Below are 15531 nucleotides of genomic sequence, written 5' to 3' on the forward strand. Positions count from 1 at the left end.
ATTCAATTGAATCAAACCTAATATATTTTTACAGGTTTTATTTAGAGCATTCTTCAATGTGGAAAAGATGGCAGAGCATTTTGGCAGACCCGTAAGCACATCACGGTTTATCAAGAGTACTTTTCCAGAAGACTTTGACTTTGAAAGTCTTTTTAGTGATAGTGACAACCAGGGTAGTGAAACCGAGAGCTGCTTTAGTGGTTTTGAATCAGATGAAGAAGTACTAAAATTGAATGATTATACAAGTAACAAAATCCTTTTAGGGAGAGATATAAGTGAAGAGAAAATGAGAAATGAAAGTTTAATTAATTGTAAAGGATGTGAGAGGCAGCATGTCGATGCTGAAAAGTTTGATTTGCAGAGAAACATGCTTGATGATGGAAATACACATGATATCAGTCCAAATTCCAAAAGAACCTTTAAAATTACATATAGTACTAATGGCAACAGTAAAAGCAATTGCTTGAATGGTGATACTGGGTCAACAGTTAGAGCATTTCAGGTTAATGATGGAGATTATGAAGGATTGGAAGATACTGATAATGGGGAAGAATTTGATTTTAAAGGATTTCCAAGTAATGAAACAGAATATGAAGGATCACCTAAGTTAGATAATAAGGACACAAAACATAATGGGCACACCCCTTCAAAAAACAGTTGCTCCATTGTTGTTATTCCATTTAAAACCCTAGAAAAAATTACTCCCTGGATTTTGAACAAATCTGATAGCCAGAGCATGCCACAATACTTGGAAGCAAATAGTGAACTATCCTCTTGCAGTCTTCCTGTAAGTGAACAGGAAGAACGAAGGATAACGCATGTGCTTACCGATAATTCAAAAACCATACCTGCTTATAATTCTTTCCCTCCACAATTGAAAAATGGTCATATTGAAAACTACCCTACCAAACCCTTAATCATTGGACCAGATCAGCCTGGACCTGATTATTTGCGTTGTGCACCAGAGCGAATTGAAGAGGTTGTTGCTGTAGAGGACATGGAGAGTAAGGAATCTGAGAGCCCATCGAAGATTGTTGGTTTTTCCTCTGTTTTGATGGATCACACCTACAGTTCTCATCATGATGCATATCTTGAGCACAATTATAGTGTAAGTCATATACACACAGCAGAAGACTATGCTGTTGCCTGTAGTAGTATAGCTAAAGAGTCTGAAAGATTTAAAGGGGATTCTGTCACTTCATTTAAGGATGAGTTTGATGATAGTGAATATCACTTTGATGTTAGGACTGAAAAATCTAATAGCAGGGTGAATCATGGAAAAGGTAATTTGGGTATTGAAAAAGCTTCCATTACCATGGAAGCAGGTAAGATACTAAACAGCAGTGACATGGACAGTAGATGTCCATCTAAAATGCATGTAGAATATGAAAAGGTAATGGAAGGCAGGCTAAAATCTCCAGTGTATTCATTTAAGTGTGGCAACAGTGTTTCTAATACTTCCGGTCACCAAGCAGGAAGTGTGATATCAGCTGTAGGTCTTGGTCATGAAATTTGTAAGGAGGAGGAGGTAACCCCTCAACCATACACTACAAAGACTACTTCTGATAGTGCCCCTCATCCAAAAACTGCAAAGAATACTTTTGAAGGTGCTCCATCAGACCCCCAAAACATTCAATTTGTGAAACAATGGGTTCATAATCAAGAAATGTGTCAGGAGTTAATCTTTGATGTAAAGTCAGCAAAGAATACTTGCAACAATATTAGCACAAAGTCCATCATCCCAGACCCACAGAAAAGCAAAATAGTGACAGCCCCAAAAGATCTGAATCAGGAAATTTGTCAGGAGATGAAACCAGACTTGCAGAAAGTTACCAGCATTAAAGTCAGCTGTAGTTTTAGACCATCAGATCTCCAGAAGAATAAAGTAACATCCCCACCAGAAGAACTTGATGAAAAGAATTGTCAGGTAATAATCCTCAAGCCAAAATCACTGATGAATACTTGCAGTAATGCTTGCACTTTTTCTTGTGCACCAGGCCACCAAAATAGCAAAGTAGTGCCTACATCAGAAAACATTAATAATGGAATTTGTAAGGAGGTAACTTCAGAGCCTGAGGTTGTGGAGATTTTGGATGATATTGTCAGCAGTGATTATAGTCCATCACATCCCAAAAGTGTCAGAGTAATATCAACACCAGAAAACCTTAAGCATGCAATTTGTACAGAAGTGACCCTAAAGCCTAACATTACAGAAAGTCTTGGTGATGAGGAGGATATCAGTAAAAATTATGCAATAGACCCTTTAAGCAGTATGGTAATATTAACACCAGAAATTGAGAAACTTGAAAGTGATAGCACTGACAGTGATTCCAGGCCATCAGACCCTCACAGCAATAAAGTTATATCAACTCCAGAAAATCCTAGACAAGAAGTGTATGGCAAAGTAACTTGCAAGCACATGTCTGCAGTAAAACCCTGTAATAGTGCCATTAATATTTGTAGTCTATGTGAACAGAAGTACAATAAAGTAATATGGGAGGCATGTGATAAAGAAGTAAAAGACAACAAAGTCATACCATTGGAGGTATGTGATAAAGAAGTAAAAGAAGCAACCACCCAGCATAACTGTAAAGACACTAGTAGTAATTCATATTCTTTTTTTCATGCAGCATCTGATAAACAAAGGCACACTTTTATATCATCTGCAGTAAAGCTTAATCAAGAAATTTGTAAAGAGTTAATTCCCAGGGAGAAATCCAAACAATCTTCTAGCAATGTTGCCACTATGTCAAGAATAACTAAAGAGTCATCGAGTCAGGGAAGGTCATCAGGGGAACTTGATCAAGATACCTGCAAGCAGGACACCTTTAAAGAGATCAGTAAACTGCCTTTAGGGGAAGAAGACATAGAAAAGAGAATGATTCAAAGTGTGTGGCATGCACTCTCATCTCAGTTAATGAATCATGTCTCTGAATTTAATCTTTTTCATTCTGGAGCCTTCAATAAAAGCAATTTGTGTGAGAGTGTTTTGAGTCAAGTGGAGGAAAAGCGTGCCCTTACAGAAGACCAAAGTGTGTTTCCGTTTGATCATATGCATAATGACCATAACTCAAAGTCTAAAGATATCACACCAATTTCCAATATTGCAAAAAATGATGTTGATTTAGATACAGATGGCTCAGTATCTTGCTTTAATCCAGCTAGGGAAAGAAGTACAAACAATTGGAATACTACTATTAGTATGAATGAATCTCATCCTAGGTATAAGCAAAATGAAGCAGCATGTAAAATAAGAGATTTATTGAAAATAACAAGAATGTCAGTAAATGAAGATAAGTTTGAGTGTTTTTGCAAGCATAACACTGTGATACCCAGAAAGTACCGAAAAAATTGTTGCATGGAAAATTCTTCAGAACCTAGATTTTCAAAGAAAGTTATCAGTAGTAGCAGAGAAAATATCACGTATCCTTTTGATCGGGATTTATTGTTCAGCACTCTTGGACTGGTTGAAAAGAGCTTACTTGATAATGAAAGATGTATTCCATCTCTTGTTGCACACAGAACTAGGCAGGTACGAGCAACTAAGACAAAAGAAAAAGAGCATCATAAGATGTTTTCTCAAGAGCCTTCATTATTCTCATGTACATTTCCAAATAAAAAGGTTTCAGAAAAACAAGACTGCAAGGTGATCTCACAAGAAAGAGTACAATTGTTTACAGAGCAAGATGAAGAGATTTCAGAAAAAGAATGCTGCAAAATGATCTCTGAGGAGTTTCAATCTCCTTTTACAGTGCAAGCAAAGGAGATTTCAGAAAAAGAATGCAACAGAGTGACCACTCAGAAAATGCCATCCTCCTTTGCAGTGCAAGATGAAGAGATTTCAGACAATTGCAAGACAATCTTTAAAGAGGTATCTCCCTCTTTTTTAGTGAAAGTAAAAAATATCTCCAAAAATAACTTACCATCAAATGTAAATAAGAAAATGAAGAATGGTGTAACAAGTAGCTCAGAGGATCTTGGTATAGATGAAGAACTAAATTTGTTTGATGAAGATGTTGTAACTGACTTTAGTTTTGAGGGGTTTCATGATAGTAATATTAGAAAGAGGAGGAAATCTGCCTTTGCCTCTGTAATAAAATCTGATAGAAAAGTTTGGAACAAATCATTGAATTCATGTGATTGTAACATAGATGATGATAATATAGTTTACAACACCACTGATGAGAAATTATCAAATTCTTTTAGTGCTGTAGGCAATAATAACAACCTGATTAATAATTGTCATATGGATGAATCTCGGTTTATATTTCAAAGGAGAAAAAATGTTGTGGGAAAGCTTAATGGTTTTATATCTTCTGAAAATAGTACAAAGAGATCAGTTTATAGAGGCAAGAGTTACAGTAGGCTCTGTAAACAATATTTAGCTGACTGTAAGCTCAGCAATACTAGTACAAGACAGTCTGCATGTAAAGCATGTCAAAAGTCTTTCTTAGATGCAGATAACTTACAGTTTTATAGTGCCATAGAATGTATACATTCCCAGGTTAGTGACTCAACTGACTGCCTACAGCACTCTGGAATTATAAATGAACAAAATGCCTCTGTGTATCCAGCAGATGAGCCTATTTTCGACAGTCTTACTGGAATGCGTGATTCATCTGATTATAGCCCCAGAAGCGATGATAACAACAGTAGGTGCCCATCTCTTGGCATAGCATTTGATACAAGGTCACAAATTGTAAAGAATATCAGTATTGCACATGAGAGTGTTTTGTTTCCCAACCCTGAAAGATATGACAACACAGATTTTTCTTTTCGTCAGTCATTGTCTGAAAATAAGTTGATAGATAGTTCCTCCATTACACGGAGTCATACAAGGCTTTGTAGTGATTCCACACAGTCTGTGATGCTGTCATATGATTCAGCAGTTGTAGATGATGAACATGATCAAGTGAATACACCTGCATCTCATGATTCAGTGCATTCTGTTACCTTTCCTCATGAGACTGACTTGTCAGATCATGTCAGAGAAAAACTATCAGAAAAGGAGCGTGGAAAAACATCTGACCAAGAAGAAAGGGTTTCTGATTCCAGTAAGCATACAGACAAAGGAGTTTATGCACCTCAGAATATTCCACTACCATTATCTGATGATCTTGATTTTGTGGGATTTGATGTTATTACTAGGGACTGTGATGTGAATGAAAATGTAAGACTATGTTATGGGGATGAATATGATAAGAAAGATGCATTTTCTGTTGAGTTGGAAATGGATAAGATTGAAAGTACAAATATGATAGATCCAGCTTCCAACTGCACAGTTTCCATGATAGAAGGTCCTACCTGCTCTGAGTCTGGCTTATCACCTCTGATACACCCAACAGACTTTACATTATCTACTGATCGTGCTATAAGGGGGAATTCGGAAAAGTTCAGTAAAGTACATCACTCACTTACTAAAAAGCGTATTTTGAGGAATGTCAAAAGAGGATCCAGAAGGCATGCAGAACAGATGTCAAATATTATATTAAGATCAAATGTGAGGAAGAGGATTTCAAGAGGAAAAACAAATACTAATTTGCAGGTGTCAGATCGGATTTTGAAAGGTCAGATAATGACTTCTCAAAAAGAAAATTTTCTTGATAGGGTTTTAACAAGACAAAGGGTTCATGAGGTTAAACTAAGGAACTGTGAATCAAATTCTGGTTCTTGCCATCTAAACCTTCCAGCACTAGCAAAATCTGGTGGTAAAAGATGTAATGGGAGGTTTAAGTACAATGTGTTCATGAAAAATGGCAGAAGGTGGTATCCTTGTGGTATATGCAGTCACAGTTTCTCTTCATCAGGTGACCTGGTGCGTCACATGAGGAGACACACTGGAGAAAGGCCTTTTAAGTGTTGCATTTGTTCTCGTTCTTACACACAAAAAGGTGCTCTGAACAAGCATCTTGAAACACATGAAGGGAAGAGGCCTTTTATTTGTCCTAATTGTGGTATGCGCTTCTCACAGAAAGTTCATTTGAAATCTCATACAAGAATTCATACAGGGGAGAGACCATTCAGATGTGAGGAATGTGGCAAATCGTTTGCTCGGCTTGATCACCTTAAAAGTCATGAAAATACTCATTCTTCAACTAGACCATTTAAGTGTAAATTATGTCCTCTAGCTTTCAAGTGCTGTGCAAATCTAAGCAAACATATGAGAATTCATCTCGAGGATCGACGCTATAGATGTGAGTACTGTGGTGCTTCATTTATTGTGGCCCACAGTTTAAGGATGCATGTCAGGACTCACACTGGAGAAAAGCCTGTTCATTGCCCATTGTGTAATGTAGACTTCAGATATGAAAGCAGTTTGAGGAAACACGCAAGTGCAAAGCATCCTGAATTTGAAGTTAAAGGTATAGTTCTAGTGCCTATGGCACAAGCATGACGGGAAATGAATGGACTGTCTTTACTGTTGCTCAGTTTGTAGTCTTATGTGTAGAATTCTTTATTTTTAGAAATGTTACAATTATGGCTCAATTTCAAAATGGAAAACCTATAATGAACAACCTTATATACCTGCTCATCATTAGGATTGACAGTGTAGAAAAAAGGAAGAGTTTATGGTACCTGTTCTGGAATTTTAAAGGAAATACTGTTAGATTGCATCAATTATCCCTGGGTGAGCTTCCACTGATGTTCAACTTTTTTACTTCTGTATATATACTATATTGTGATCAGAGTAATGCTGATGAAGTTGAAGATTCACAAGAAATGAATGTTGAGAATTAGGTTATGTAACAGATTATGTTATATGGGAGTTCTGTGAAGTAGTATCACATTCATTTAGAAATGTTCTTTGATAACTTTGATGACTTCATATTTTGTTATAATGTAATTCAAATCATAATACTTGTAAATATTTACCACTGTAATTTGTTGTGATATTTACTCTTAATTGCATTCTTTAATATTCTCATTAAGTTAGGAATATAATTTTGCTAGTCATTTCTGTTTTTGCTGAAGACTGATGTTGTTAATGATTTTCTTTTTAAACTATGATATTCTCTGGGGCATGATATTAATCAGTTATATGATTAAAGGAATATGTCTTTGAATCTTTGAATTTATTTGGTGAAGTAAACCTCATCTAGCTTCATTCTTGCTGTTGGTTCATGCGTACATAGAAATTGATAAAGGTCTTCAGACTTACTCTGCAGTGATTGTACCTGTGTTCTCAGTCTTTATTTGTGCTAAGAAGATTTTATTTTGTGACATTGGTCATGAAGGGGCAAGATGTGAGTAGACATGCATGGAAAATATAGAAAGTGGGCAAGAATTGTTGATCTTGTAGTATGAGGACTGTAGAGATGTATTTCATAATGTTTATTTTCTTGGTATAAATAAGAAAAAATATCTGTAATCGAATGATGTTTCATTTTCATTATGTATTCATTGATAAATGATTATAAAGTGTATGATTTTAGAAATTACCAGTTAACAGTTTTCAGTAATTCATAGTTTGAAATATATCAATATTTTAGTTCTTGAGTAAGATGGGGCTATTGTATGATGAACTGTAGGACTCTTACAAAAAGGCAAATGTAACACACTGTATTACATTCTACAAAGGAAATATTAATTTGTTGTTGTTCTTCTGTTGTGACAGTAGCTGTTCCTGAAGCTTGACCATGAATTAAAACGATTATCCTTGCACATTGTTGAACATGTTGATCTGTGATTTGCATAAGTAATATGATAATCACTGTTCGAGGACATTGATAGGCACCCTATGTATATAAGATTTACTAAATCTAAGCATCATGTATTGCAGTCCCTTCATGAAAATTAGTCTGAGCATTATATATTACAGTCCCTCCATGAAATTAAACTAGGCATCGTATATTGCATTCCTGACCTGAATCTAAAAGTTTCTGAGCTTATTATAGTCAAATGTTACATAACATTCATCCTCTATATTTGTGACTACTTAAAACATCACACAACCAACCAATTAAATGACAAAGTTATTTCTTGCCGTGGTTTTACAGTGATTCATAGTAACATATATCCATGAATAACTGTAGTTTCCACTAAAGTACATGCATTTATGCACCTGCACCCAAATTCATATATTTATTATTTATATTTATTATACTTTGTTGCTGTCTCCCACGTTAGAGAGGTAGCACAAGGAAACTGGCAAAAGAATGGCCCAACCCGCCCACATACACATGTATACATATACACGCACATATACATACCTATACATTTCAGTGGATACATACATATACATACTCAGGCAAATACACATATACACATTGAAAAGTATCACAATTTTGCACGTGATCAAGTATTTTCCTATGAGTCCATGGGGAAATGAAACATGACAATCGCATGTTTACCAAATGGCGTCCTAGCTATGGCTCTTCGTTGTATATCAACTGACTGTTATGTTTCTCTTGTGTCTCCCCTGATTATGTGATTATTGCACGGAAGTGCACTTGGGAATATATCGTGTTTTATTTTCCCCATGGACTCGTAGGAATATATACACATGTACATATTCATACTTTCTGTCGCCACTCCCCCACACATGAAATGGCATCCCCCCCCCACATGCGCATGAGGTAGTGCTAGGAAAAGACAACAAAGGCCACAAGCATTCACACTCAGTCTCTAGCTATCATGTGTAATGCACCAAAACCACAGCTCTCTTTCCACATCTAGGCCCCACAAAACTTTCCATGGTTTACCCCAGACATTTCACATTCCCTGGTTCAATCCATTGACAGCACGTCAACCCCAGTATACCACATCGTTCCAATTCACTCTATTCCTTGCACTCCTTTCACCCTCCTGCATGTTCAGGCCCCAATCGCTCAAAATCTTTTTCATTCCATCCTTCCACCTCCAATTTGGTATCCCACTTCTCCTCATTCCCTCCACCTCTGACTCGTATATCCTCTTTGTCAATCTTTCCTCACTCATTCTCTCCATGTGACCAAACCATTTCAATACACCCTCTGCTGCTCTCTCAGCCTCACTCTTTTTATTACCACACATCTCTTTTACCCTTTCATTACTTACTCGATCATACCACCTCACACTACAAATTGTCCTCAAACATCTCATTTCCAACACATCCACCCTCCTCCGCACAACCCTATCTATAGCCCACGCCTTGCAACCACATAGCATTGTTGGAACCACTATTCCTTCAAATGTACCCATTTTTGCTTTCCGATATAACGTTCTCGCTTTCCACACATTTTTCAATGCTCCCAGAACCTTTGCCCTCTCCCCCACCCTGTGACTCACCTCCGCTTCCATGGTTCCATCCACTGCCAACTCCACTCCCAGATATCTAAAACACTTCACTTCCTCCAGTTTTTCTCTATTCAAACTTACTTCTCAATTGACTTGTCCCTCAACCCTACTGTACCTAATAACATTGCTCTTATTCACATTTACTCTCGGCTTTCTTCTTTCACACACTTTACCAAACTCAGTCACCAGCTTCTGCAGTTTCTCACCCAAATCAGCCACCAGCGCTGTATCATCAGCAAACAACAACTGACACTTCCTAATCCCTCTCATCCACAACAGACTGCATACTTACCCCTCTCTCCAAAACTCTTGCATTCACCTCCCTAAATGCCCCATCCATAAACAAATTAAACAACCATGGAGACATCACGCACCCCTGCCGAAAACCAACATTCACTGGGAACCAATCACTTTCCTCTCTTCTTACTCGTACACATGCCTTACATCCTCGATATGTGCTGTCATATTCATTCATTAACACAGTCTTTCCCTGTAACACAGAAATTGTAATACACACACACACACACACACATCTGGCTTAGGGTTGGGTGTGGGTGTGGTTTGTTACAGGAGTAAAGACATAGTACATTCATAAAAGGTTAAGAGACAGAGCAAGACAAGTGAAAAGCTCTCATTCTGTAACAGAGAAATGATAATCACTCACACAGCATGTATTAGGTTGCTCATACATAATAACTGGTCTTAATGAAATAGTAAACATACATTCCTGGACATTCAAAGCACGGTTAAGGTGGTAGATTTTTCTTTTTGATTGTTCTTTATGGAAGATGGTTTTGCAAAGGAAAATTCTCATGTTTGACTGCTAAGGTAGGGTTTTCCTTTTAATTGGGTAGATTTTTCTTTTTAATTGTTCTTTTTGGAAGATGGCTTTGCAAAGGAAAATTCTCATGTTCAACTGCTAAAGTAGGGCTTTCCTTTTAATTGTTCTTTTTGGAAGGTGGCTTTGTAAAGGAAACATTCTCATATTTCACTGCTAAGTAACCGTGAATATTATACAGTAATTGCAAAAGTATTTGTAATTGTTGGATCATTGTAGATATATAATCTGTGGATGACTTGTGATCTGCATTACTTACATAGAAGTTGTACTTACATTTTGCCCTTTCTGATGAGTATATGTAATATATATAAGTGGATTTTTGTAAACAGAGTGTTTTAAATCTTGTATATGCTTGGCTTTTGATATTTCCTTTTTTCATAAGAGACATTTTCATCAGAATGTCATCATATGGATATTACTTAAAAGTATGATTTTTCAGAATATGAGGATTATTTTCTTGGTGTGTTGAAATAACATTTCCCTTGACCTTGTACATATTCAGTTGCTTTATAAAACCTGCAAATGTTGTCAACCAGGCTTTTGACTAGACTTGTTTCGCTTGAATTGGTTTTTGTATAAGAAGTTCTAAGTTAAAGCAGAAGTAACCTGCAAGCATCAAGCAGTCAGTTTGTAAAGGCTTATCAAGTCATGTTCTGATGTTTATTGCACACAAACTGTATTTGTAATCCTCCAGCTGTGTCAGCATCAGCTTTTGCTGCTGTAGCTGCTCTTCTTACTAACTTGTTTAAGCTTTCTTAAAGCTCCATATATTTGTGTTTGTTTACAGGAGTGACTAACTTTCTAAATTCAGTACGATTGCTTAAGAAAGGACATAAATTTCTAATCATTCATTATTTTCAATTCCTTGCATTGTAAGATAGTTCATTTTTACCAAAGATAGTTCATTTTCACCAACTTATGATGTCCTGCAGCTGGCTCTGATATTTTATGCATGTTTTGCCTTCATACTTTTATATACAGTAATCCCAGTACTTGAAATTATAATGGTCTGCAAGCCAGTGCTGATAAGTTGCCAGAAATTAGCTCTTTGCAGACTATGCAAACATTGAGTATTTTCCTATTATTCAAACCTTTCCTGAAGTTCACTCTTCCTCACAGGAATCAGAAGTTTATTTGTTATTCTGCAAATGTCAAGATGTAGGCTTCATTGGTGTAAGCTGTGAAAGGAAATATTTGATGATCTGTTTATATGAATCAAGTAGGTGATTGATATCTGTTTTGGTGCATATCTGTGTAGCTAACTGCTTCTGTCATTTACTTTTTTTTATTCTAATGGTTAGATCTACAACAACTGGTGAACTGGCCGTTGTCAGTAAAGCTTTGGTTTCAAATTATTTACCCATAAAGTGAACCATGCACCTGATGAGCAATTTCTCCCTCTGTTAAATATTCAGATTGTGTCTGTCAAAATGTTGATCATCAACAGCAAGGTAATCAGTTGGAAGTGGAAGTTAGGATTTAGTGAAACGCCACAATTAACACTGGAAACCATCAACGGTTCCACTAAAAAAGCAGTAGTAGATGTTACAGCAGTCTAGAACAGCTTTAGTTGAGGTTGTTTAGTATTGTGTGGACTATAAGAATGAGGTTCAGTTAATTTCAGGTCTTGCATACATTGCAAGTAACAAGCTTATTAACTATAGAATGATCAGAATTTTTTTCCTATCATTTTTGCTCTCTTAGGCTTGGGCATATGTGTTCCAATGTGTGAAGAGTGATTGGAAGGGCCTAAAAAGGAATACCATTTTAAGTTCATTTTTATAGTAAGTTTGCTGCTTGTGCAAAAATAGACTTTGTATAGGTTTAGGAAGTGGCTCCAGCATTTTTATGAGTAACCCCACATGTTCCAAGCCTGAGGAGACAATGCCCATGAATAGAGTCATTAGTCTTTCTTAATAATTTTTCTTTAAATCATTATAGATTTGTAGTCCAATGCTTACCTGGGTACTGTGTATGAATATGCACCTCTTATTTTTAGCTGAAGTAGTCTTCTGATCAGAGTTTTATATGATTTTCTAGAACAGAAAATTAAGGGATATAACCAGCATGACTAAAGCTTAAGTCTTCGAGAGTGATGGTAAATCTTTGTCTTTTAGCTGATAATTTCACTGGCCAGCAATCAAACATTCAAATAGCAGGTTCAATGAACTTAGTCACAGATTGATTTCCAAAGGGGTACTAGGAATTTAAGGTGATATTTTTTTATTTTGTTGCTCATGTTCTTCACCTTTGAATTTTTAAACTATATATTTAGATATATGTTACCTTTCTTGAATAGCAAAATACTCAAAATCAGCCCCAGATATGTTGCTAAAAAATCAGTTTCTCTTATCTCAGGCTTGATCTAGTTCCTTAATTTCAAGGCTGTGTCTTCTAACAGATACTTCACAATAGGATATAGGAATTTGTCTTCTCCTTCACACAGGTAGAGGTGTGGATTATGTTTTTGAAAGACCAGTATCTTGGTAATGGCAACAGAAGCAAATCTGGCATTGTTGCATTCCAATTTCATGTTAGACTGGAATTTCTTAGAGTGCTATTGAACAACTTTATAGCTATAGCATGGACCACAGAAGACAGGATTATGAGAGGTCCACAGCTTATGGACTTCAGAGGAGATGTTCCGATATAATAGTGCTGTAATTATGATAGTAAAAGAAGTTTTAATGATAGTGATGAAAACAACAACAGTAATATTAATAATGATGAAAATAATGATATAGTAATGTTAGAAATGATAATGTTATTGATGATAATGATAATTGTAATATAGTTTATCTGATTAATTTCAGCTAAAGGCCAAAAATATGCAGAGAATATTAACAGAATATAGATAGTGGGATTATGAATAAGGGGAGGTTAAATAGACAAGCCTTACACAAACACTGGGTTGACAATCTCCTGATTACAGATGATGTTCATAATGAGTAGGATGGGATGGTTTATTTGGGAGAGATGTAATCATTGCTGATAGTAATTGCAGTCATTGATGCCTTGCCATTTAGCAGTTGCATATATTAGAGTATCATATACAAGAATAGGAAGCACAAGGGTCCCACCTTTACATCGGTTCTGATGCCACAGGCAAAGGATTGGAGGGTGAAATGACACCTTGAAAGCATACAAAATGATAACACTCAAAGGAAGCCTGCAAACCATGGAATGTGAATTATTTGTAGACCAATATTAGTGATTATGTTACGGTTGACTTTGTGAACACTTTTGAAGCAGTGAAAGTGAGAATCATAAAGGCCTTGTCTCTTTAATCTGTGATAGAGATGAGGAAGCTGATGAAATGCTGGAAGGTACAGGACATCTAGTCACCTTATGGTGTTGGAACCTGTAGTGTCAATGTAACCCCACTTAAAACACTAATCTTTCTCATAGTAAGCTACTGATCAGGGTGATGGCATTGTTGTACTTTATTAACAGACTGTAGACTTGATGATTCAATATTATGAAAGCATTTTGACTACTAAAAGAAGCATTGTTGATTAGAGCAGAGGCTTCTGACTAGCTTAGAGGAGAACTCCATGTCGAGTTTCAGTTGTCAGTCAGTTGAAATATTTGAATGCATTATCATTTAACTGTCAGGTTACTTCAGATTCCTGTATTAGCTCAAGGGTGTTAAGGCAGAGAGGTAGGCTGGGAGATAGATGGTGTAAGGGTGGGGGAGTCTCCAACAGATGTTAGTGAAGTGTCTATTACCGAGGAAATGATCCTATGTTGGATCATGGAAGTAGTCTGTTCCCTCTTGCAGTCTAGGATCAAATGTCTCAAGTAAAACTTATTTTTACAAAGTTGAGGTTACACTATATTTTTCATTAGGTTCAGAAAAATTAGCACCAGTTCAGAGATATCATTATGCTGTGGCAAGAGAAGAGGCGAGAAAATCCTCATTTGTTTGCAAGTCGTCTCAGATCATGTGGCTTTAGCAAGTTGAGTAGATACCGATGTGTCTTTTGTCTTCTTCGCCATGTAGTTTGTGGTTGAGTCCAGACTTTTCAACTGGAAAGTATTCAAAGCAAATTGACAAAAGAAGGTTTTGTTAATTGAATTGTGGTTGATCGATGGCTGTTAATAGAATGTTTGCATGAAATTTATGGTAGTCCTTGTTTGGTAATGTTTTTTTCATTATATTGTGCTCCCATTGTTAATGTTCAAATGACATTACTTTGGTAAGGTGTGAGGCTATTAGAATTCTGAGTTATACAGTATAGAAACAATTAAGATCAGTTTCTAGTTCAACAGCAACATAGCAGTAGCAGTAATATTTATTCAGTTTTTCATTTTAATAATCTATTGCTGCACTTCATTTTTATTGAATTATGGATCTTGATATTACATAAAGTCAAATCTGAAGTGCTGTTTTGATTTCCATCTTCTTTGGAACTGAAGAGCCTAGTTAACCAGTTCCTTGGCTGTCCATTACCATGAATTCATGTAGGTTCATACTTTTCATGGATACAGTATAGTATAAAGAAATGATTATCCATTTGCTGATGTCTGTTGTTATGAGCTGCTTTACAGTTTACAAATTACTGTAGCTAAGATAATGATAAAAAATGTTGTGGACTTGACTGACTTGAATATTAGAGGTATCAAGGGGATTGTTATCTCAACAACATTACTATAAAGACTTTCTTACTACAGTATTATTGCCAACTTCAAAATCAAGAATGTTTGAGATTAAGTTATTTTAGATGTAGTTCCAATAAACATTATTTTTACCTCTTTGTCTATATCCAAAAACCCTTTTACAACATTTTGTGGAGAGTGATTTATGCAGAATCTTACCCTAGTACTGTACTTCTTACATAAGTCAGTACATTCAGCTGCTGGAACCCCCAAAAAAGAAAGAATTGCAAACATTTTCCTTTAAGAGTAACAAGAATCATGATATCATATTCAGATGTTTAGTAAATTAATTGGGGCATGGTCTTCATGCATTTATTTATCTGAAGATATCTGTAAACTCAAAAAATTCCTCAATCCTGGTATGGATATTAACCATTTGGTGAAAAGGATTAGAGCAAAATGCTTTTTTTGATAGCAGCCAGCAGGATGGAGCATGAAATAATGATTCAGAAGCTTACATTTAGACTGTTTGGCTGGTTTCCTTTCATTGTTTTTCTTTTTACTTTGAACAACAGTTAGACAGCTATTTTGATGTGTAACCATGCAAGTGATCACTCATTATGCATGGGCAAGGCCATCGTATAAAGATAAATGATGATTGTTGATTCTCTAACCCCAGAACCCTTTTTATTGGGCTCTTGAGCTTCAAGGCTTCACTAAAATCAGTAGCTGGGAAATGATAGATGCTTTTGGAGTGAGGTCCCTAGTTGAGACTGTACTTCTTTTCATCCATTGACGTTAATACAACTTTTCCA

General features: G+C 36.1%; 1 protein-coding gene across 5 annotated transcripts in view; it reads left to right on the top strand.

Moving 5' to 3' along the window:
- LOC139747940 (uncharacterized) overlaps positions 1-15531 on the top strand; it is a 60648-nt gene that overhangs the window by 17789 nt on the left and 27328 nt on the right. For 2 of the 5 annotated variants that reach the window (XM_071660432.1, XM_071660431.1), the window contains exon 3: positions 35-14870. The exons of the other annotated variants lie outside the window; for them this stretch is intronic. In XM_071660432.1, coding sequence (XP_071516533.1) covers positions 68-6394 — 6327 coding nt within the window. In that variant the 5' untranslated portion in view covers positions 35-67 and the 3' untranslated portion in view covers positions 6395-14870. Of the gene's footprint in view, positions 1-34; positions 14871-15531 lie in introns of those variants that run through there. 5 annotated transcript variants of the gene reach the window in all.

Source organism: Panulirus ornatus, chromosome 71 (genome assembly GCF_036320965.1).
Source record: "Panulirus ornatus isolate Po-2019 chromosome 71, ASM3632096v1, whole genome shotgun sequence".
Taxonomy (NCBI): domain Eukaryota; kingdom Metazoa; phylum Arthropoda; class Malacostraca; order Decapoda; family Palinuridae; genus Panulirus; species Panulirus ornatus.